The following is a 23,079-nucleotide window of genomic DNA, read 5'->3' on the forward strand; positions in this document are numbered from 1 at the left end:
CTTTTATTGCCCTTGACAACGCGAGAAAATTGTTGTTGGAAAAGGAGGCTGAGAAATTGAGAGAAAAAAAAGGAATGTTAAATCGCCTAACCCGGACGAGTGCTGGTCACGTGATCCCTTCGCTCGCCATTGGAAAAATGCGCACGTCTCCATTCGCACGATAACACTTTTCAGAAGTTCGAGACCAACACTTTTTTGACTTTCCGAGTTCCGCGTCGAACCTCAACTATCCTCGAGTTGCTTCGCATCCATCAATAACTGCCTCGCTGACTACGCCATCATCATACCAGCACAACTGACGACCATGCATTGCCTCTCATAGCCAAAATCGTTCGATCAGTCGGCCAGATCGGATCAGCCTAGCCAGCATCATGTCATTCGAGCGGTTGGACGTGTTACACGTGCCACCACTTGCTCCTCTCAACCTGGATTCAACAAAGCTGCGCGATCAGCTCGTCTCCTCAACATTCCTTTCCTCATCACCGATCGCTTCATTTAGCACGCTCCGTGTCGAACCACTACATCTCGATCGTCGGCCAGGATTGGACCCAGTGCTCGACTCATTCACCAGACGAGACATTACTTATCAGTACGAGGACGAGCAAGCAAACTCAAAAGCCCAGCCGTCGCCGTTCCCGACCCTCGACCGTCTCTCTAATAGCGATGTCGACATTGTCTCTTCTCCCGGAACATCAAAACGTCCCCTACGCAGATCTGTGTCTAGTTCGAGTTCGGACACGCTCGACTCTTCCATTTGGGACGATGACTCTCAACAGCCTGCTCAACCCGCGACGGTCAAGTTCAGAGGCTCGTCCGCTAAGCAGCGAGTGCTAGACCTCGCCCTTGGAGAAGGCACCAGCACGCATCCAAGGACAACACTGCTCGAAGCGATCCACGAGAGAGCTATCAACGAACCAGAACAATCTGCAGACCAGCATCTGGCTCCCGTGCATCCGTCCCACCAAGTATTACGCTCGCTCGTCGTCACAGCCACGACAGGCACGTCATCCGACCACTTTCAATGGCATCCGGACACAGCATCCTTCGTCTGGTCTGCGACGCTGCAGCACCGCAAAGAAGTGCGTCGACTACGCAAACTCGTCAAAGAGCAATCCGCACTCAACGCCTCGCTCACTGCTGCGGGCGAACACGTCGACGAGCAGCCGCCACTTCCAACAGCAATGCTGAAACCATGGATCGGCTCAGAACGCATCATGGGCTGGAGCGAAGCTGCATCAGACAGCATCGTCCGTCCTTTCCTCGACATTGGCGCGCTCTTGCGTCGTATCGATGACCGCATTCTTACCATCCATCGCTCTGCAGCTGGACTTTGCAACGAAGCTCCTGCTCTAGTAGCCGCACTCGATGTCGTCGTAACGTGGTTCAAGGGCCAACTCACATCTCAAACTTCCACCCTCACAAGCCGCATCACGTCGCACCATACCACCTCACTGGCTATGTTGAATGCGTACGCAGAGCTCGAACCGTGCTATGCTGTTCTCAAGACGCTCGGCAATCTCCTTTCCTGTGGCCAGCCTCGATTTCCACCCTTCCGCCCGCTGACATGGTTAGGGTCGACGCATGCGACCCTTTCGCATCTGCATGCGCATCTTGCTGCTTCGCTTGCGTCTGGTGCCGATGCATTGCCTTCGGCGGTGCTGGCGTATTTGTTGGATCGAACGAGTTTGACTTGGCGTCAACAGGTGGCGAGATGGATTGGCTTTCCTGGATTCCAGTCTGACCGGACTGGAGAGCTGGATGACAGACCTGCAGCGCTCAAAGCTGGATCGAACTCAAGTGGTGCTAACATCTCTATACCCTGGAGTGGCGCACTGGTGGACTGGTCATTGGATGAAAGGGGAGAAGAGGATGTAGGATATACGTTGAAGCCCTCTGCAGTGCCCAGCTTTTTGGCTTTCCGACATGCGAGAGCGTTTTTGGAGGCAGGTAGGGCGTTGAGGTTGCTCAAAAAGGCTGCTCCGGAAGATCATCCGCTTGTGAGCCAGTGGTCTTTGCGGGTAGAAGAGAGCAAAAGGAAGGCTGTGGAGTTGCCGACTTGGACGTGGTCCTCTCCAGAGAGCCGCGAGCAGGTGAATGCGGTCGAGGAGCACATTACGCAGTTCAAGCGTGAGATTGCTAGGTGGAGAAGGCGGGGGCGGAAAGTAAGCGGTGTTGGGGTAGGCGTGGATGGTTCGCCTCTCAGCTCCAGCGTCTTACTCGATCATCAACCAAGTGCTGCTGCTGCGACAATCTCACAGACAGCAACGATCAACAGTATGGAGCCGGCCACTTCGACCCAAGATCAGTTCGAACGAATGTCGCAGCTTTTCACTGCTCTACCCGGCATCACCGACCCCACAGATTCTGCTTCAGCACTCCCAGACCTGCAACCTAAGCCGACATTCGACACCAGCACTCCTCCAACTGACGACGAGCAGTCCTCTCTGCTCATCTACCTCGCCACCGCCGCGTGCGCTTCCAACACCTCGCATTCCATCTCTCAGAACTCATTCGACAGAGTAACCCAATCCAGCCTCGTTGCACCATTTGAATCCTGGGCACGGCTCATCAACATGTCCCTCATCAGCGTCTTTTTCCAAGACCTCGGTCTGGGAACCTACCTGGAGACCTGCAAGCGGTTCCTCCTCCTCGGAAGCATTCATTTCGAACGTCAAGTCGTCTCTAGCTTGTTCGATGTAGATCATGGGTCCGCGCTCGAAGACGGCGCCGGCGAGGGTGGCGGTGGGAAAGCAGTAGTAGCAATGAACCGACGCTTAACAGCAGAAGGAGTCTGGCCACCAAACGACTCGCTTCTCTCTTCCGCATTAAACACAGCCGTCATTGAGACAGTCTCAGGTATGCGTCAGGCTCATGAAGATCGCCTCTCTCGCACCAGTAGCGGATCTGTTCGAGCAAAGGAAGACGCGGTGTCACTTGCATTTAAAGACCTAGACGAGCGATTATCATTCGCCATCGTCGAACCGCGATCTGCTTCCACTCGCACTGCCCAAAACAAAGGCGGGAAGAAAGGAAAAGCAACATATACAGACCCATCTTCAATCGACGCGCTAGACTGGCTCACTTTATCCTTCCACCCTCCCGCCCTCATCTCTCCGCTACTCACGCAGGTGGCGCAATCACGGTATCAGCGATTATGGAATTTGTTGTTGAGGATTAAAAGGTGTAAAGTGGCAATGCGTACAGCATTCAACTGTACCTTTAAATCCACCTCGGCTGCTTTGACATTTGATGGCAGGAGTAGGGCGCTGATGGAGAGGTTCCGATGGGAAGCAGCTTGTTTTTTGGATACTTGGGGTGCATTTGTAAATGAAGTGGGGATAGAGGCAAATTGGCTTGGGTTTATGCGGAGGTTGGAGAGAGTTAAGATGGAGGTTGGTGAGGAACTTATCTCTGCCGCCTCCCCTGCTGACCCTTATGCAAAAAGGGAGGGAGGGGAAGGGGAGGAAGGGGATGCAGACCTAAACGAAGAACCGCTAGAAGAGGAAGAACGAACAGCACTCTCCACCTGCTCTTTGGAACTAAAAGACGTCTTCTCTCTCGCTCGATATCACGAACGAATCCTCGACCGTATGCTTTCAACTTGTTTCCTCAAAACAACACAATCCCCCCTCCTCGCCATCATTAACTCGCTCCTCCAATCCATCCTCGACTTCACGCAACTCTGCGTCGATCTTCAGAGGTGCGCACACCGGAAGATCGAACAAGCGACCTACAAGGACTTGCATAACCTGCATCGCTATTTCCAAAAGCGGATCCAAACCCTAATCCAAGCGCTCCTTCTACTCAAGGATAGAAATGCATCATCTTCTACTCATCCGGATAGCCAACCAAGCGGAGAAAGGGAAGGGGAAGGCTGGAGCAAGAGGAAAAAACATGTAGAAGTGGAAAAACAGCGGATGGCGCAAGAGGAGTTGCAAGATTTGAAAATCTTGGATGCTGATTCTGCTGATTTTTTCGCTAGGAGCGCTGCCGAAGGTGGGGAAGGCGGGGTGGAGAGTGTGGAGATGTTGTTGATTAGGTTGAATGCTAGTGGCTTTTATGCCGAGTTGGAATGAGGTCGTAGCTGAGTAGCGTCGAAGCAGGAGGCAATACAAAGCATCTTGTCGCCATTCGAAAGCACAGACATGTGATGCGAAACATGCAACTGGATTGAGAGTGGGCTGGAGTTGAAGATGCGTCGGCATCCCAAGAGGGATGCATGAGCTGCAGCTGAGACACCATAGTACCAAGCACCTGCATAAGCAAGAAACACAATGAAACATATGAAGGTTGCCATAGCAACAGTTCATAGGGCACCTTGTGAAGCAGCAACATAGGGGTACAAGGGAAGTGACTCATTCTGCTCGAATGTGATCAGAGTGGCAGCAAGGTATATATATGCATTTGTCATTTAGGTTCACACTATGACAAATACCAAGCATTACAAGAAGCATACAACTGTAGTAAGGGAGCCTGATCATGGCCCCAATAATGCTGTATACTATTTGTTATCTTAAATTGATTAAGAGTCTGAAGAAGCTACCAACTGAGCTAATCAAAGCCCATCAACAATAATGGTAGAAGACACCAAAACCCAGGTTGGCACCAGCACAAAGACCAAAGGAGGCAGGAAAGGCAAGACCACCCAGGTACAAGCTGACAATGACACCACAAATGAGAATGAGCCAGAGGCCATTGACAACAAAGCTGACAAAGGAGCCAACTCTGACTCAGATTTTGATGATGGTTACAAGCGATATAACTTTCGTACCCTCGCAAAGCTTCTCAAACCCATACTGAAGCTCACATCACACAGCTACTACAGCTGGAGTGCCCATGTGAAGTCTTTCCTCTGATCCATGCCTCATGCAATGAAACACCTCGAGGGAACATATGACAAGAAGCACCTGAAATGGAGTCACTCCCTCAATGATGCTTTGACCAATGCACTCCATGGAACAATTGACACTACCAGAGAACACAATGTCAACTACCTTGTTCTAGATGTAATCAAAGAGTATCTTACCTTTCATCAAGTGTGGAGAAAGATTGAAGATGGACTCACAAATGAAGCTACCAAGGCATCTCATAGACTCATGCTCATCTCACAGCTTGGCAACATAAAGATGTTCCACTCTGATGCAAGGAAGCTAATTCAAGAGATCTGGACCATTCAAATGGAAAGCAGTCTTCTCAGGAAGCCATTCACCAATGACACATTGTTCTTGGCATTGCAGAAATGCATGATCCAGCATCTGGTGTACAAAGAGACAGTCACCACCATTCACCAGATCAATTTCAACACTCTCACCACTGCATTGAGCATTCACCAGACAGCCATTGAGAGCATCCCCATGCAAAAGGTCAACCCGTGACAGGCCAGTGCCAGGACCACCAGCAATGATGATCAAGACAATCAGACTGGGGAACCTGAAACTGGTAGCAGTGACACAAACCTGAAGAACACAAGCAGACCACATTGAATCCAATGCTGGATCTGCAAACAGACAGGACATGGTATCAGTCAGTGTGATGCTTTGGTCACCATCCCCAAAGATTCCCCCCTTGCTAAACCTAAATAGGAAGCATGGTGCTCCATCACTCACATGTCGAAGTGGCAAGAACCTCTGAATGCAAAAGAAACAGTGCATTGGATCTTGGACTTGGGTGTGAGCTATCATATGGTAAATTCTTATGATATGCTCATCCACCCAAGAACCTGCCAAAAGTGTTTAATCACTGCCAGAAATGAGGTTCTGGAGGTGACAGCTATAGGAGACATTAACATATCAACAGATTACAGGGACATTCCCTTACAAAACATATTGTATGTCAAGCATCTCAATGTCAACCTCCTGTCAACAAATTCATTGACAGATGATGGAGCACAAGTGATATTGGATAATACTGGTGGACTAATCTATTTGATAAACAGCATGACACTTAAGGTTGCAAAGAATTGCAAGCAAGGACTTTTGGAGTTCTGAGGCAATACATGGCAAGAGAGTGCAATGATCACATCAACACCATTGTTTGAAGGTGTTGATGAGGAGTTTGAACATATTAAGAATGAGCCAAAAATTTCAAAACAACAATTATGGCATGAATGCCTAGGACACCCAGGCTGAGACAAGTCAAAGGCAATCATAGACAAACTGAAGGACAAACACATTGTGGATCTGGACCCAGACACTGCTCTGAAATGTGAGCAGTGCATACAATCCAAAAGTATGGTCACCTGGATGGGGCAGGGTAGCAGCAAAAGAGCTGTGGGGCCCCTAGACCTTATTCACATCAATCTGATAATAGACTCATCCCATGTGACAGAGTATACATGCACACTGGTGCTAGTCATTGATCATAGCAAGTATGTGCATGCACAGCCATTGTTGCAAAAGAGCCACATGTTTGCACAACTCAAAAGGATTGTTTTGTTCCTGGAAACACAGATGGATTGGAAGCTAAAGGCAATCTGATCTGATCAAGGGACTGAGGGGAAAAGCAATGATGCATTAGAATGGTCACTAGAAAGGGGTATAGAGTGGCAAACCACCATAGGGTACAATAGCAGACAAAATGGGCAAGTGGAGTGAATGAACAGGAGCCTGGGCAAAAGGATGTGGATGCTCTTGACACAAAGGAGACTGCCAAAGAGATTCTGGCCATATGTGATCCGAGCAGCAGCTTTCAAGATGAATCTCACTCCAAGCATCAACAATGAGTTCCCTTACCAAGCAATGTTTGGAAAGTTGCTGGAGCAATTCATAAGCCTCTTACAAGTATTTGGATGCTTGGCATGGGTGAATGTACCCAAGGTCAAGCGAGACAACAAAAAGCTGGATCAGCAAGCCATCTTATCCATCTTCTTGGGATACAGCCTAGAGAGAAAGGGCTGGCTTTTCTACAGCCAAGATTACAATCTGAACATATTCTGGAGTAATTCAGCAAAGTTCATGGAGTCAAAGTGTTGGTCAGACAGAACAGAGTGGTGACCAGTTGACACAAAGACACCTCCAGCAATGATGACTGAAGAAGATTTTGAAAACTTAGGGTACACTGAGGAAAATCTATTCAATGAAGCAGATGAGGAGCCACTAAAGGAATACATGGATATGGAACTAGCTTCAGAAGAGAGTTTAAGTGGAGGAACAGCAAAGATGGTGGAACATGAACCAGTCACTGAAACCCAAATTGACAATGAACTCTTTGGACTTGTGGCAACATGCCTGGAACAGAGAAAGAACTTGGATCTGACTGTGTGTGAAGCATTGAGTGGAGAGGATAGGAAACATTGGGAGGAGGCTATGTGAAAGGAACTGGATGGATTGGAGGCAATGGGCATGTGGGAGATTGCTGACCTTCCAGAGGGTGCAAACATCATCAACATGCATTGGGTCCTCAAGATCAAGACTGATGCAAACCTCATACCAACAAAATTCAAAGCCAGGCTTGTGGCATGAGGCTTCACCCAATGTGAGGGCATTGCCTACACAGAGGTCTTCACACCAGTAGCACCCATTCAATCCATTCAAGGGGTGATTGCCATTGCAGCAGTATGAGATTGGGAAATAGATTCTATTGATGTCAAACAAGCATACTTGAACTCTACCATACACCTTGATGTATATCTCAAGCCCCCAATTGGAAACAAAGTATCACCTGGAAAAGCATTAAAGGTAGTGAAAGGTCTGTATGGTCTGAAACAATTGGGCTGTGAATGGAACATTGAACTGGATTCACATCTCCAGACAATCAGATTTCACTGTATGCCAAGCACACCATGCTTATACTCAAGAGGGACAGGCAACAAGATCACAATTATTACAGCATATGTAGATGACATGCTGATAATGTCACCCAGTTGTAATGAAGTTGACCACACCAAACAAGAAATCATGGGCAAATGGGAAATGGAAGACAACAGGGAAATCAAGGAGTTCCTGGGTATCAAAATCACACATGACAGAAGAATGAGGAGGATATCCCTGGATTTAATGGCATATGTCAAAGCAATGGTAAACAAATGGTTAGGAGGAGCAAACAAGAAATCCTGGATACCTATGTTGAGTGTGGCAAACGTCGCTGGAGGCAAGAAATGCAACCCTCAACAAGTGAAGAGGTATCAAGAGTTGGTTGGCCAACTATTGTGGGTCTCCAACACTGCTCAACCAGATATTGCCTTTGCTGTGGGTACATTGGCATGATACATGTTGAGCCTGATTGACAGCACATGGAAGGTGGCAATTCACATGGTAAAGTACTTAAATCAGATGAGCAGGTACCAATTGCACTTAGGAGGAGGGTCAGGCAAACATGTGGATAAACCAGTAATGATGTATACCAATGCAAATTGGGTGTCAGACCCCATGAATGGATGGAGAAGCACCTCAGGAGCAATAACATACATATATGGATGTCCAGTCAGCTGGAAGTCTCATGTCCAGAAATGTGTGGCATTGTCTGTGGTTGAGGCAGAATTTGTCACAGCCTCTGAAGCAGTATGAGAAGTGTTATTCTTCTCATACTTGCTTTGGGATTTGGAAATCATGGATGCCTGGCCAACACTCTACACAGATAGTCAAGGATGTATCCAGGTAAGTAAAGACCCAGCTAAACACTGGAAGTTAAAACACATTGACACATGTTATCACTTTGTTTGTGACCATGTGCAAGAAGGCAATGTGGTGATTGAATTCATCAGAATGGCAAACAATGTTGCAGATATTTTAACAAAGCCTTTACAGGGTCTTAATACTTCACAATTAGCTAGGATGATAGGACTGGAGATCCCACTGAGAGGGGGAGTTGAAGATGTGTCAGCATCCCAAGAGGGATGCATGAGCTGCAGCTGAGACACCATAGTACCAAGTGCCTGCATAAGCAAGAAACACAATGAAACATATGAAGGTTGCCATAGCAACAGTTCATAGGGCACCTTGTGAAGCAGCAACATAGGGGTATGAGGGAAGTGACTCATTCTGCTCAAATGTGATCAGAAAGGCAGCAAGGTATATATATGCATTTGTCATTTAGGTTCACACTATGACAAATACCAAGCATTACAAGAAGCATACAACTGTAGTAAGGGAGCCTGATCATGGCCCCAATAACGCCATATACTAATTGTGATCTTAAATTGCTGGAAATGTGATACGATTGCATCACTAACGGGACTCGACTGACGAAACGGGACGATGATACATGAACTTCGAAAGAACAACCAAGAAACCAAACAGATTCGATACGATTTGACGAGACCTTGACATAACAGCAACAAGCCAGAAGGTTAACGAGAATCTACTCTACTGCCTATCGACAGCACCCACAACCCTTGCAGCCTGTTGTGGACTATGATTCTTCTTGATCTTTGTAGGTAAATCCATATTCTTCTTCAACGAAACTCTGACCTCTTGCCTAGACAACTTAATCTGACCATTATCGTAAAGTCTAGCTTCGAAATGAGACCGACCTTCGCCTAGGTTCTTCTTACCACGGGACCAATGACGAGCTTTGGTTGTGGATCCGTGAGAAAGATCGTCTAGTTGGTCAGACTTGTAGTGTGGTGAGCAACGGAAGACTGAAGCGTTGGCATAGGTGTCTGAGCCAGTGGAAGAGGTCGACGAGTTCGAGTTTGAGCGTGCTTTCGACATTCTTGCTGTTGCAAGCTTGAAGTGATGATGAGAGTCGGATGATGAAAGCTGACGTGTTGAGTTGGGAGATGGAGGGGAGGGCGGATGCTGGTTATATACTTTGCATTCCGCGTTTAGGACAAGCAGATAGAACTCAGCCGGCCAGGCGGAACGTGGAAGCAAGAGCTGTCTCACACTCAGCTCCTGCCTCCAATCAAGGCTATGACCCACTCTGCTGCGCAATTCAACATGGTCCGTGCAGCGCAGGGTCCAACACTTGAACCGGGGCCAAAAAATAAAAGGCTCCAAACCCGCACGAGAAATGACACAGTCCGTTTGGGTGCGAAGAATGCACACGGTATTGGCGCTAATGAGAACAAGTGTTGGTAGAGATAGTAGGTATGGGGTATGGCTATGGCTATGGATATGGGCTTACTCGTGCGTAAACTGAGCCTTACGCTTTTCAGCAAAAGCAGCCATACCTTCCTTCTGATCCTTGGTAGCAAAGAGACTCTGGAAAAGACGTCGTTCGAATCGAGTTCCTTCTTGCAGGTTCAATTCGAACGCTGTCCAAGCAAAAACAAAAGTATATCTAGTCAGCCGAATCTCTTCCCTTATCACCACTTGCCAGCGAACGTTTGGTTGGGCATTACTTACAAGCATTGACACCCTCCTTAGCAGCCTGAACAGCGATCTGGCCTTTCTTTGCGATAGTACTAGCAACTTTGACAGCCTCATCAACAACACTACCCTCTCTAACAACACGGGAGATCAAACACCGACGTTCGGCATCATCAGCGCTAAGGCTGCGTCCGGTCAAAACCATTTCCATCGCAGTCGACTTCCCTACGGCTTTGGTCAAACGTTGAGTACCACCAGCACCGGGGATGACGCCGAGGTTGATCTCGGGTTGACCAAAGTTAGCTGTTGGCGAGGCTAGGATGATGTCGCACCTGAAATCCCATCACCGCCAGAAAACAAATGAGAGAGAGAGAGAGGGAGAGAAGTCAGCTTTCCAGCGAAACACAAGCTTGAGCAAAGAAAAGGGAAGAAGGAGCTTGACAAAACTCACATCATCGCCAACTCGCAACCTCCACCAAGCGCAAAGCCGCTCACAGCCGCAATAATCGGCTTTCTAACCTGAGCCAATTTGGTCCAATGACCCAAAAAGTTGGTTTTGTAAGCATCTGCGTATTGCTTGTCTTTCATCTCTTTGATGTCTGCGCCTGCTGCGAAGGCCTTTTCGGAACCGGTGAGGACGATGGCAGAGATGGAAGGATCATTGTCTGCGATCTCGGTTGCTTCGTTGAGTTCGTGGAAGAGAGCAGAGTTGAGAGCGTTGAGTGCTTTGGGTCGGTTGAGGGTGATCAGTGTAACACCGGCGGCAGGGGAGGAGACGAGGATGTTTTGGTATTCCTTCCAAGCAGCAGCAGCAGAGGATAGATGCGGCAGAGAGGTGGAGAGGGATCGGGTGGAGGAGAGTGCAGTGCGAGGAAAGGTGGTGCCGAGGGCTGTGCGGATGGTTGAGGCTAGCATCTTGGGGTGTATATAGCAGTGTGTGTGTGTGTGTGTGTGTGTGTGTGTGTGTGTGTGTGTGTGGGCCAAGGTGATGATGGTGTGAGAGAAGCGGTGTGAGAGGTGGTCTGAGCGGCTGTTAGCTGGTTGCTGCCCGGCTCATTCGGAGAGCTGTTCAACCGGACCCAAAAACCCGTGAAAATCGTTGGAATTGGAGCTCTCTCATAATTTATAATGCTGACAAATGCTGACAAATGCTGACAAATTCCCAGAAGGTTAAATCCGCGATTTTTGGAAAGTAGCTGAGTAGTTATGACAAAACCGCCTGTTCGCCACTTTGTTTCACTTTCTTCTCCACCTCACAAGCCTGCCTATCACACACCATCATCGACTACCAGAACCATCGACCATACCATGACGGTCGCATCGAGAACAACAACCACAATGCTTCGAGCGGCACTTCGCACCGCCGCCTTTGCCTCTACCAGCCGCACCGTCCCCCGCATCGCCCCACTCTCTCGCCCAATGCTCACCTCCTCTCTCACACCATCCCTTCGCACCGGCACCATCACCCCTCTCACAGTGCAAAAGCGAACCATGTTCATCCAAACCGAATCAACCCCGAACGAAGACTCACTAAAGTTCCTTCCCGGTCGTCAAGTGATGGAATCAGGAACGCACGAATTCCTCGACACCCGATCCTCCATGGCCTCACCCCTCGCTAAAAAACTCTTCTCCATCCCCGGAATCGTCTCGGTCTTTTACGGCCCGGATTTCATCACAGTCTCCAAAGACGCCTCACATCAGTGGTCGACTCTCAAACCCGAAATCTACTCTTGCATTATGGAATTTTTCACCGCCGGCCACCCCCTATTCGCCGACTCAGAATCATCCCACGGTAGCAGCGACACTGTGATCCTCGACACAGACTCGGAAGTTGTGGCAATGATCAAAGAGCTACTCGACACCCGTGTTCGTCCGGCAATCCAAGAAGACGGTGGTGATTTGGAATACAGAGGTTTCGGTGAGGATACAGATGGGATTGTAAAAGTTAAGTTGAAAGGAAGTTGCAGAGGTTGTGACTCGTCAACGGTTACCTTGAAATCGGGGATCGAGAGGATGTTGAAGCATTACATACCCGAAGTGCAGGGCGTGCAACAGGTTTTGGATCCACAGGATGAGATTGCCTTGGACGAGTTTGCAAAGTTGGAACAAAAACTCGAGAAAGATAGACAGAAGGAGAATCACTTGGGCTTCTCTCTGTAGGCCTTTCTTGCATGTCATGTCTGTTGCAAGCGTCGGTTGTACTTTACTTTTCAAGTGGTTCAATTGCTTTGGCTTACACTAACTTCTCCAACTGAGCTTTGTCGCTTTCAAACCATACCTTGTCCGTCGTGTTTGTCCGCCTCAGTCTGAAGCGTCTTGAGTTCTGTCCCTTTTCACACCTAGGCTTGTCTCTGCGAAATGGTAGGTCAGCTTAAGACCATCGTCACTCAGCTCAACTTGGTACTCATCGTCAACATGATCACAATCTCAACACGAGCGACACAGACGTTAGGAAACGGCAGAAAGGGCAGATACTTGCCACTTGGGCCAAGGAAATCAAGAGAAAGCTTTTTGGAATTTTCAAATCTTCTCGTCAAAGGGAATGGTAAGAATAACAATAATCTCAACGGGGAAAGGGGGGGGGAACGGTCAAGCCTTAACACGGCCAATAACGGTATCAGCAGCGTACTTCTGAATCACCTTTCGGTCGTGAAGCATGAGGAACTCCTCGGTAGCATCACGACCAGCGTAGAGCATCAAAGCCTTCTTTCCACCAGGGTGGTCATCCAAGAAACCGGAAACGTTGAGAACCTGACCCTCAACCACAACCCAGACGTCATGCTCAGCAGTGTGCTTGGCAACTTCCTCCATGGTGTACTCCTTCTCCTCGATCGTCTGCTGGGCAGTAGCTGCGTTACCGGACTGCTGGGCAGCTTTGTCGGTCTGAGCCGGCTGTCCCTGGGCGACTGCCTGGGGCATAGCCGAGTTCTGCTGCTGAGCACCGCCAGCCGAAGAAGCGCCATCAGCGAAACCAAACTCAAGAGTGATGGTCTTAGTGTTGGCATCCGCACGAACACGTGTCTCGAGATGGTTCGAGATCTGACCGAGACGAGCGGTAGCTTTGCCAGTAGCGAGGTTACGGAGCAAGTAGCTGGAAGCAGAATCACCAGCAACACGACCGAAAACGACACATCCGAGCAAAGACGAACCACCAAGACGGTTGGCACCGTGAACACCGCCAGCAATCTCACCGCAGGCGAAAAGACCAGGGATGGACTTGCCCTGGTTGTCAACGACGCGAGATTCGGGGTCGATCTCAAGACCACCCATGGTGTAGTGAAGGACAGGGGTCATAAGAGCAACGTAAAACGCCTGGTCCATTCGAAGGTCCGAGTTGGAGAAGAACTTCTTACCCCAAGGACACTTTTTCTCGCCCTTGGCAATGGCCTCGTAGTCCTGGAAAGTGCTCTGCAGCTTGTCGGTGGGGATAGCCATCTCCTTGGCGAGGTCGTGAGCGCTGTCGAATCGCTTCATGAGACCACGACCGGCATAGTGCTTGCAGTGCCACTCGATCTCCTTGGAAGCCTGTTCGTTGAGGATGAGACGGACGGGGAACTTGTTGTTGTCCCACATACGACCAGTCACGTAGTCACGGTGACCGAGCTCATCGGCGAAACGGTTGCCCTCGTTGTCAATGAGCAGACCACCGCAACCACGAAGAGCCTCGGCGGCAAGGAACTTGACCTTGGCATCTGGGTCCTTAGGGTCAACGAGACCGGTAGGGTGAACCTGAACTTTCTCGAGGTCAATAAGACGGCCGCCGATGGAAGCAACCATCTTCTGACCGTCACCAGTGCAGTGATCACCGTTGGTGGTGGGCAAGTGAACAAGATCGGGGCGATACTTTTTGAGAAGCGAGTTAACATCGTCGAAATCAGCAGCGTAACCGCCAGTGGCAAGAATCACAGGACCATTCTCTTTGTGAGTCTGGCCCTGGTACTCGTACTCGACACCAGTGACCTCACCGTTCTGGTGAAGGAGCTTGGTAACACGAGCCTTGCGGAGAATCTGAACACGATCAGGCTCAGCCTCGGCAAGATCCTCGAGCTTCTCCATCTGTGCATAGGTGATGGTCATACCAGGGAACTGAGCGCCACCACGGTGAGTACGAGGCTGCGAGTGACCGCCAAGACGGGAAACCTTGGAAAGGTCAAGAGCAAAACGGTCCATAAGCCAATTGACAGCTTCACCAGACTTGCCGGTCAAGACCTTGATCAAGTCATCTCGTGCAAGGTCACGGGCGGACTTCTTTGTATCTTCGAAGAAGGTCTTGGCAGAGTCAGGAATGCCCTGCTCGGACTGTGTCGTCGTTCCGGCACCGTTGATACCGGAGGTAGCCTTGGTGGAGTTTCCACCGAAGAAAGGCTGCGAAGCAAGTATCAAAAGGGAAAGATCGAAGCAGGCAGATAGGAGTTTGAAAAGATGTCAGCATGTCCTGTCTAGAGTGTAAGATGATAGTACAAAACAGGTAAGGCGAGGAAAGAAGGAACTTACGTTCTTGTCGAGAACGAGGACGTTGGCACCTCGCTCGTAAAGAGTGTGAGCGGCACTAAGACCGGAGAGACCACCACCGACGACAATGACGCGAGACATGGTGTGCAAAAGTGATGTGTTGTGCTCTGGGAATAAGCTGGGGTAGATGCTAGAGACGATCGAAGCAGAGAATCGAAACGAGAGCCTACAGTGAAGAAGGAAGGTAAAGGCGGCACAACAGGTGGTGGTGGGGCAGGTAGGTATGTGTGGTGTATCGGTAGCGACAAGAAGGGCTGAGCTGGACTGGCGTTTATAAGGGTTCGAGAGCTGAGCGGCTAGGAGAGCGGACGGCCTGAGAGAGTTTGTCTCCAGTCTGTGTGGGGACAAGCAGTGTTTCACGCGCGCGCCAACCAGAATCGAGCGATTAGAAAAAAAAAGGAAAAAGCGGGGTTTCCCCACATTCGATTTGAAATAGAGGACCCTGAGAGCTGAATAGCCTAAATTACAGTTCCCTTGGAGGCACAGACCAACTAATTAGCCATTTCAATTCAAAACCAAGCCTCTCAGTGAAAGCATGTGACTTCTACTCCGATCTCACACTTTTTTTTTTTTTTTTTTTTTTTTTTGGCTCACTCCTGATATCCCGATCGACTATCGCGACTGGCATCGGGATGCCGATTAACAGATAGCCGACATAGTTTTTATCATCCCTACACGTATACACAGAACGCTGCAAGGCCTGTGTGTATGCTGTGGCAAGGCCCCCCAGGCGACACCTTTTCTCGCACGTAACAAACACAACGCTCGCCATTTGTCCGCCGTCTCGCAACTTGCGTCGAACACGATGAAAGCTATCAGAGCGACATACTGCATCCGTCTGAGAAGGATTGGACAACGGCGTCTGTCTATTCATGTAGGCATGAGCATCAACAATGTCATTCTGATCATGTCTATTGTACAGTCAAATGCGAAACAATCCTTCCACATAGTCACGAGTGAGGAGTATCACTTGATGCTAGCCGCGTTGCGATCACCCGCTGCGTATCTACTCTTGGCTCGCAGATAGTATCCAAACTTATACAGCACATATGGCGAGGGGATGCCGATCAGTGCCGACACCAATGCCAGCACCGTGTTGCCCCATCCCTGTCCCAATGCCCTGTACATGGAGGGCGCGAACAAGGGGAACGCAAATCCACCCAAACTCCGCACAAACACTGCCGCCGCCAGCACTGAAGCTGCGTACAGCGGCAGTACATCGACCAGGTAACTCTGACAGACCAAGAAAGTCCCCATCGCACCTGTTGCGAACAGTGCTGCTCCGATGTTCGGGCCGATCCAGTGTGTCTTGTATTCTGCTGTCCAGCCGTAGATCAGCAGACCAGCCGGGAAGACCACCGAGGTCGCCATCAGTAATGGCAACTTGAACTCCGGTTCTCCTTTCTTGTCTGGTCTACGAGCGGTCAAGGTGCGATATGAGTAGTCGACAACCCTTCCTCCGATCTGCCCACCTAGTGTGAAGCCGATCGCCAAGGAGATGTAGTTGAGTGATGCGATTGCCGGTCTTTCCTTGTACATCTTCCCAAACGTCTCGGCGAATACGGTGAGCAGAATGTACATGCATCCATACAAGATGGCCATGTAGATGGCCAAGACCTGAATGATCGGCTGTGTTGCCAGCAGTACGAAAGGTCGCACCATGTTGTGGCGTAACTTTTCATACCATGCAGAAGCATCCTGCTTCTCGTATGCCGTGCAAAGTTCTTGGTTGCCCGTCTCTTTTCTGAGCTTGCGTGCCTTGCGTTTGAGGATCTCGGGTGGGTAAGTCTCTGGAAGCAGCAAGACACCAATCAAGGCCGTCAGACCGCCGTACATGGAAGAGATCCAGAAGATCCACCTCCATTGCTTGAGTTCTTGAACGATCCAGCCGCCAACAATCGGGCCGATCGCTGGTCCAAGTAACGGCGCCAAGCTATAGAGTCCCATTGCACTTCCACGTTCTTCTGGCTCGAACAGGTCCGCGATCGTACCACCGCCGACAGCTAATGGCGCCGATCCGCCGAGTCCAGCAAAGAAGCGAAGCACCGTAAGCTGTGCTGAACTTTGGCTCGCTCCGCAGCCCAAATTGAAAGCAATAAACATGACGTTGGACGTCTGCAGCACGATTCTGCGTCCAAACATCTCGGTAAGCGGAGCAAGTACCATCGGACCAAAAGCAAAAGCAAGCACAAATGTGGACAGCATCATGCTCTGCTCGACGCTCGACCTGACACCGAACTCTTGACTGATCAGAGCAAGTGCTGGAGCAATCATGGATGACGCTAGTGGACTGAGCAAGGTGTAGCTAGATACGAGTACCGTCACCGCCCATCGATGGCGTTTTGACCAGTTACGTGGATTCTCTTGCGAGTCAGGGCTGCCCCAAGTGACGAGGTTTGAATCGGTCTCCTCCTCCTCCTCCTCCTTCTTCGCAACTTGCGCCAATTTCTCGGTACGATGGTCTTGGGCAGCTTTGAGGTCGCGTGAACTTGTTTCTGTAGGGCCACATTGGAACGAGATGCTCGAGGAACCTCGTGATCTCACTGTGCTCAGAGCAGTGCCCAAGGTGCGAAAGCAATCACAAGAGCGGGGTTTGAATGTCAGCTGAATGAACAAATGTGGGGAAGAAAGATCAAGGTGGGCTTGGACCTGCTTCCACCAGATGCACTTTGGAACCAACCTCATTCCGAGAGATGCATTTGCAACAGAGCGGCGATCAACTTACCTGGCGGAGACTGTTGGTATGTTTCGTCTTGCGACGAATGCGATCTTGTATCAAACTCATCTTGTCGGCTTGGAGTTGGGAGAAGAGCCTGTGCCGGTGCCGAGGATGTCCTTGACTTGTCCATCGTGTTGGTTTTTTTGGATCGGCGTCTGGTGGAAAGAGAAGAGAGTTGACTTGACAGAGTATGAACGTGTGAACCTAGGCAGAAAGTGCTAGGATAAGCTGCTGAGATACTTCTTTGACGTTGATCGGGCATGTCTTGACATAGGTGCAAGTCATCATGCATGCACCTGGGGCCAGGTGTGATTAGATAGTTGATATAGAGTTGATCTGGAAGGTCATGTCGGCGCCGACAAGGCAGCTTGAATATATATAGACCAGGAGCTCTCCAAGGTATGGCGAGGTAGGGATGCTTGGTACAAGTTTCCGACGGTAACTATAAGGAGCGACGGCGGCTACAAGGATATGGAGTGCGTTTGACTGCGGGCATGGTGCAAGTCTTTGACAGGCTACCATCTAGGACACCGGCTATGCTGTCACTACACACATGCACTCCTGCATCCGTCGCAGCGTGGAGAAGAGATCTGATCCCTTCCAACACGGCCTACGTCGGCTTCTATCACAGGCTTCCAGCACTGCTTGTGTCAAGTGCCTGGCTGCGAGTTGCCCTGATGACGAGGTATACCAACCATTTCCGCCGGTAAAACAAATGCCAAAGTCGGCCTTCGGATTTCTTCGTCCGACATCGCGAATCTTGCGGAATCGGAAGATGTATTGCGATGATCGGGAGAAAAAGCTCTGTTAAGATCGCTTTGCTAACATGACAGCTGGAAACAAGCTGTGTTTTTCACGTCGTTTTTTCGTGCGTATTTGCTTGCCTTTTGTCCCTTCGAGTTGGTTCGGAGACTGCGATTCTCCACTCAAGCACGCTAAAGTTAGCAGCAGACCGGATTGACACTCCATCTCTTGCCGGTTTCTTCTTGATTACTTGTTACTACTACAACAACAATAACAACAACAACAACAACAACTGCTTTCGCAACACCTCCCTGGGCAATCTCAAGTTCAGTCCAGTAGGTTCTGGCTCTCGCCATCCTCGAGCAGCACGACCCTGCAAATCTAGCCGGCAAAACGTACCATGCTCATTGGACGCCCGTCATCGTAAGGAGCGCGTTTGATTTCCTACTTGCTCAAGAGCACCGGGTGGCGGCCGTCGATACGCTCTTTGGATCTATTATGTTGCGGTCAGGAATAACTGTTGCTGTCGCAAGGGCGACACTCTCGCGTTCGCAACTCGCTCGATCACTGCCGCCCGCACAACCCGTCCCCCAATCCGTCCGCACGACTTGGTCACCACGCACAAGCATTGCTCATCACGTCAGCGCCTTCTCCACATCCACTCGCCTTCTCAACACTCCAGAAGAGCGCCGACCTACTTTGTCGCAAGATGCTTCAGCGAGCCAAGAGGTGAAGCCAAAGTCATCCGACGCAAGGCCATTCCGAAAGCAATATCCACCTGTACGACCTCAGCCAAAGGCGATCAGCTTTGATCAGCCTGCTATCCCCAACCCACACGAGACTGCCGCAGCACATGCAAAGTTCCGTCGCAACAGTAAGCGTGTCGCACTTGTCGCCTTGGTCGCGATTGTCGTCGGTGTTATCGGTTATCAATTTGGAGACAGCATCCATCTCGACGGTCCACGAGCGCCGATCAACGGCCTGCAGCTTCCTCACGATGAGATGGAAAGAAATGTACGAGAGGCTCAGAAGGCGCAGGCGAACGGTACCAACTTCGCATTCTTGGCTCTGACGCGCTCCACTACTATCGCCAAGGCTGTCGCTCTCTGTGTTTGGGACTACCGCTCCACCCTTGGCAAGAAGTTCAAATCGCGCCAACAAGAAGCGGAAGAGCTGCGACAATGTCATTTACGTTCGGCTCACCGCATTCTAGAAGCGTTGCAGACCAACGGTGGTCTCTACGTCAAACTTGGTCAACATCTTTCCGCCGTCATCCTGCTGCCCGTCGAATGGACACAAACGCTGCGCCCGCTTCAAGACCAGAACACTCCAACGCCACTTCCCGAGCTCGAGGCCATGTTCAGAACCGAGACTGGCATGAGCTTCGACGAGGCCTTCAGCGAGATCGATCCCAAGCCTATCGGTGTTGCCTCCTTAGCGCAGGTCCACCGTGCAGTCGATCGCAAAACAGGAGAGCCACTTGCCATCAAGATGATGCACCCTCATGTTGAACGCTTTTCTCGAGTCGATATGCAGACCGTCACCGTGCTCGTCAAATGGGTCAAACGACTTTTTCCCGACTTCAGCTTCGAGTGGCTTGCCGACGAGATGAACGAGAACATGCCCCTCGAGATGGACTTTCGACACGAAGCTCAGAACGCAAAGAGGGCTGATGACGACTTTGCCCACTATCCTACTACCTCGGTCTACATTCCAAAGGTCAGGTACGTCTTCAAGCGTGTCATGGCCATGGAGTTCATCGACGGTCGTCGTCCAGATGATCTTCGCTACCTCGCAGAGCACAACATCGACCGCAACCGTGTCAGCCAGGAGCTCTCTCGTGTCTTTTCGCAGATGCTTTACCTTCATGGCTTCTTCCACGCAGATCCACATGGCGGAAATGTCCTTATTCGTCCCGCTCAGCCTGGTAGCCGATCGCGATACAACTTTGAAGTCGTCCTTCTCGACCACGGACTGTACTTTGACATTGACGAAGAGCTTCGGGCCAACTACGCTAGGTTTTGGCTCTCGCTACTTCAGCGTTCCAGCCCTCAAGTCACAGCAGAGCGACGCCGATATGCTAAGCTCATTGCTGATATCGACGATGATCTCTACCCCATCTTGGAAAGTGCCATCACCGGCAGGGCTGGTCTGGAAGGCAGCGATCCCAAGAACCCTCTCGGTGTCAAGGACCGCCACAGGGCAGGAAGTCTCCTTGAGATCGACGGCGGAAGCAACCTCACTGACGATGAGCAAGAACACATCCGCAAGACAGTCATGGAGAAGGAAGGCCTCTTTGTTTCCATCATGGAGCTCCTTCGCCGTCTACCTCGTCGTATGCTCATGGTACTCAAGCTCAACGACTTGACTCGCTCTCTAGACGCAAGCTTGCATACAACGCACGGCCCCACCCGCCCTTTCCTGATCGCAGCTCGTCTCTGCGCCAAAGCAGTCTACCGCGACGACCTCAAGCAACTCAGAGAACGTCGAAAGAGCGGCAAAGCCAGCTTACTCACCTCACTATCGCTGTGGAAAGACTACCTGCGTGCTTGGTGGTCTTACGTCTACTTCTACCGGGGACTCGCTCTCATCGAAACGGCATTAGACATTCGTGCACGTTGCAAGAAGATTGTTCAATTCGGCAAAAACAGAGTTGGAAAAGGTGGAAGTGCAGAGAATGCAAAGAGTGCTGCCGCTGGATTGCATGATCAGGCGGAGAGAGACAAGAAGGAAGAAGAAGATCGCAGACAAGCCAAACTGGCTCTGCAGAAGGAGCCACGGGGCTGATGTTGACAAGTTGACAACTGAGGACCATGCTCATTCATCCCCACTTGTACATGTTCCTGTAACCATAGAGTGTTGAAAACGTTCCAGTCGAATTTGTGTGTCAGCTTTGCAGATTGAAGAAGAAAAAAAACCAAAAAAAAAAAAAAAAAAAAAAAAAAAAAAAAAAAAAAAAAAAAGTGGTCCCGAAGCCAGAATGGAAGCACTCACCAGCCCATGGGACCTTCGTCATGGGCAAAGGTAAGCTTGCCTTGCTCGTCAGCATGAGCAGCACCAAGTGCTACGAGCGCAGCTGTCGAGGAGAAAGTGTCCATCAAGAGAGGCGAAATGCATGTCAGCTCTGTTATCTGTGTCTAGCAAACTCAAGGGTTGCGTTTCACGACACGTACGCAAAAAGTGTTCTGGTGTGGGATGAGCCGAGAGGAAGTCGCTTCTCTGTTCAAGCTTCAATGCGTTGCTCCACTTGTCTTCATCTCTTGCTGCCGATGGAACGGTCATGGCCTCGTCAAGCGCCTTGAGGAAGGTGACGGAGTAAGAGTTTGGCTGCAACTTGCCCAGTCCCCTACCATCTGCTGATGCGAAGGACCTCATCATGTCATGCAGGTTGTGGACAGACATGCCACCACCAACGATGGCGAACCCCTGCTCACGAAGCCCTCGCAGCGATGCGCCAAGTTTGAGCGAGTCCATCGAGGAGTCCGAGGCCGGTAGAGAGACCTGCGTGAGCGACAAAGTGGAAGGAAGAATCGAAGGAGTATCAATCGAGGCTCGCTGCGACTTGCACTGCTCGGGGCAAAGGTCTTCGAGGTAAGGCCTCTGGAAAGCCACTTTGAGAGGACACCACACGCCATGATCGATGCCGCGATTGACTGGATATACAGGAAGGCCACTATCGCGAAGGTGTTCAAGAACGAGAGCTGAAAGGTTCGAAGGGTTCGAAGACTCGACTTTTTGCTTGTACTGGAAAGGCAGACAGGGATGGATAGTCAGCAAAGATGACAGGTCGACACGCGAAGAAGGGTAGGACGTACAAAGTGATCCGGGAAGCCATAAAAGTCGTAGACGAGCGGATTCTTCTCATCGACATTGACTATCGTGGTGAAGACAAGCAGAGGTTCACTGTCAGTCAGATTGCTCAGGTGTGGGATTCAAGTGCGTGGTGCACGCGACTCAAGTGAGTAGAGGGATAGAACGTACGGTAGACACCCTCACTGAGATCCTCAGCCTGCCAGTGGGCACTGACAAAGACAAGTCCTCGAATAACGCCTTGATCATGGAGTGTGCGCACCTCCTTACCCCACTCTAGCCAGTGCTGGTAGGCGGGGTGTGTGTGCTCGAACATAGCTGTATGCGGATAAAGAGCTCAAGTCAGTTCCGATCATGTCCATGGTGAGAATGACTTGCTTGCTACGTACTTGGTGGGCCACCATGGCTGATGAAGTAGACCGGCGCCTTTGTCGCGTTCACCATGTTGGACAGGACCGACGACGACGACTGCGAAGCCCGACTGATGAAGTTGCGAGACGTCAAGTAAGCCAACACGGTGACGAAGATGGTGAGTGCAGTCGTTAGTGGTGCAAGCATTCACGACTTGCTCGGTGTGGTATACAGATTGGGCTGAGTTGAAAGCAGATGTGGCAACAACGAAGCTGACACCCTGCTGCAAGCGATGCTACTTGCCAGATTGGGCCCCTTTCGAGGTTTGCTTCCAAACGAGAGGCTCGAAAGCAATGGGTGTGTCATGTCACAAAGACAGAAGGTCGCTAATGTCCGGAGATACACAGACTTCCAAGTTCCGAGCCGATTCCAGTCTGGCTCGGCTCTCGGGAGTTGCTGCCAATTTCAGGGTCCAACGCACGGTCCACCTCACGGTCCAACGCGCACGGTCCACCTCACGGTCCAACGCGCACGGTCCACCTCACGGTCAATCTTGTCGGTACGGCGGCAGCGTGACGCCTTAAGCGGCAACGGCGTTACGCCTTCCGCGGGACAGCGCCTCCAGTTCCCCCACTCTTTTGCAAGCTGTCCAATTGTTGTTTTTTCTTTTTGTTCTCTCTTTCTTCTTCTTCT

General features: G+C 50.4%; 10 protein-coding genes across 10 annotated transcripts; 5 read left to right on the top strand and 5 right to left on the bottom strand.

Annotated features, from left to right (window-relative positions):
- Positions 1-371: 371 nt before the first annotated feature.
- Positions 372-4,076, top strand: UHO2_05985 (uncharacterized protein; the record flags this gene model as incomplete). Its single annotated transcript, XM_041557699.1, has 1 exon — positions 372-4,076. One exon carries the CDS (start codon positions 372-374, stop codon positions 4,074-4,076), a length of 3,705 nt encoding a protein of 1,234 aa, XP_041413633.1.
- A 2,946-nt stretch (positions 4,077-7,022) lies between these two features.
- Positions 7,023-7,310, top strand: UHO2_05986 (uncharacterized protein; the record flags this gene model as incomplete). The annotated part of the gene is made up of 1 exon (XM_041557700.1): positions 7,023-7,310. One exon carries the CDS (start codon positions 7,023-7,025, stop codon positions 7,308-7,310), a length of 288 nt encoding a protein of 95 aa, XP_041413634.1.
- A 456-nt stretch (positions 7,311-7,766) lies between these two features.
- Positions 7,767-8,204, top strand: UHO2_05987 (uncharacterized protein; the record flags this gene model as incomplete). Its single annotated transcript, XM_041557701.1, has 1 exon — positions 7,767-8,204. One exon carries the CDS (start codon positions 7,767-7,769, stop codon positions 8,202-8,204), a length of 438 nt encoding a protein of 145 aa, XP_041413635.1.
- Positions 8,205-9,302: 1,098 nt separating this feature from the next.
- On the bottom strand, positions 9,303-9,650 carry UHO2_05988 (uncharacterized protein; the record flags this gene model as incomplete). The annotated part of the gene is made up of 1 exon (XM_041557702.1): positions 9,303-9,650. One exon carries the CDS (start codon positions 9,648-9,650, stop codon positions 9,303-9,305), a length of 348 nt encoding a protein of 115 aa, XP_041413636.1.
- A 411-nt stretch (positions 9,651-10,061) lies between these two features.
- Positions 10,062-11,165, bottom strand: UHO2_05989 (putative enoyl-CoA hydratase precursor, mitochondrial; the record flags this gene model as incomplete). The annotated part of the gene is made up of 3 exons (XM_041557703.1): positions 10,062-10,195; positions 10,287-10,582; positions 10,702-11,165. The coding sequence occupies 3 exons, from the start codon at positions 11,163-11,165 to the stop codon at positions 10,062-10,064; spliced, it is 894 nt and encodes a 297-aa protein (XP_041413637.1).
- A 393-nt stretch (positions 11,166-11,558) lies between these two features.
- UHO2_05990 (uncharacterized protein) lies at positions 11,559-12,410 on the top strand (the record flags this gene model as incomplete). Its single annotated transcript, XM_041557704.1, has 1 exon — positions 11,559-12,410. The coding sequence occupies one exon, from the start codon at positions 11,559-11,561 to the stop codon at positions 12,408-12,410; it is 852 nt and encodes a 283-aa protein (XP_041413638.1).
- Positions 12,411-12,839: 429 nt separating this feature from the next.
- On the bottom strand, positions 12,840-14,843 carry UHO2_05991 (putative OSM1 - fumarate reductase; the record flags this gene model as incomplete). Its single annotated transcript, XM_041557705.1, has 2 exons — positions 12,840-14,615; positions 14,745-14,843. 2 exons carry the CDS (start codon positions 14,841-14,843, stop codon positions 12,840-12,842), a joined length of 1,875 nt encoding a protein of 624 aa, XP_041413639.1.
- Positions 14,844-15,728: 885 nt separating this feature from the next.
- UHO2_05992 (putative mfs-multidrug-resistance transporter) lies at positions 15,729-17,611 on the bottom strand (the record flags this gene model as incomplete). The annotated part of the gene is made up of 2 exons (XM_041557706.1): positions 15,729-17,257; positions 17,488-17,611. The coding sequence occupies 2 exons, from the start codon at positions 17,609-17,611 to the stop codon at positions 15,729-15,731; spliced, it is 1,653 nt and encodes a 550-aa protein (XP_041413640.1).
- A 1,112-nt stretch (positions 17,612-18,723) lies between these two features.
- UHO2_05993 (uncharacterized protein) lies at positions 18,724-21,012 on the top strand (the record flags this gene model as incomplete). The annotated part of the gene is made up of 1 exon (XM_041557707.1): positions 18,724-21,012. The coding sequence occupies one exon, from the start codon at positions 18,724-18,726 to the stop codon at positions 21,010-21,012; it is 2,289 nt and encodes a 762-aa protein (XP_041413641.1).
- A 203-nt stretch (positions 21,013-21,215) lies between these two features.
- Positions 21,216-22,479, bottom strand: UHO2_05994 (uncharacterized protein; the record flags this gene model as incomplete). Its single annotated transcript, XM_041557708.1, has 5 exons — positions 21,216-21,301; positions 21,399-21,969; positions 22,041-22,099; positions 22,207-22,353; positions 22,425-22,479. The coding sequence occupies 5 exons, from the start codon at positions 22,477-22,479 to the stop codon at positions 21,216-21,218; spliced, it is 918 nt and encodes a 305-aa protein (XP_041413642.1).
- Between the last annotated feature and the right edge of the window lie 600 nt (positions 22,480-23,079).

This window comes from Ustilago hordei (assembly GCF_900519145.1).
Source record: "Ustilago hordei strain Uho2 genome assembly, contig: UHO2_contig_16, whole genome shotgun sequence".
Classification (NCBI taxonomy): Eukaryota; Fungi; Basidiomycota; class Ustilaginomycetes; order Ustilaginales; family Ustilaginaceae; genus Ustilago; species Ustilago hordei.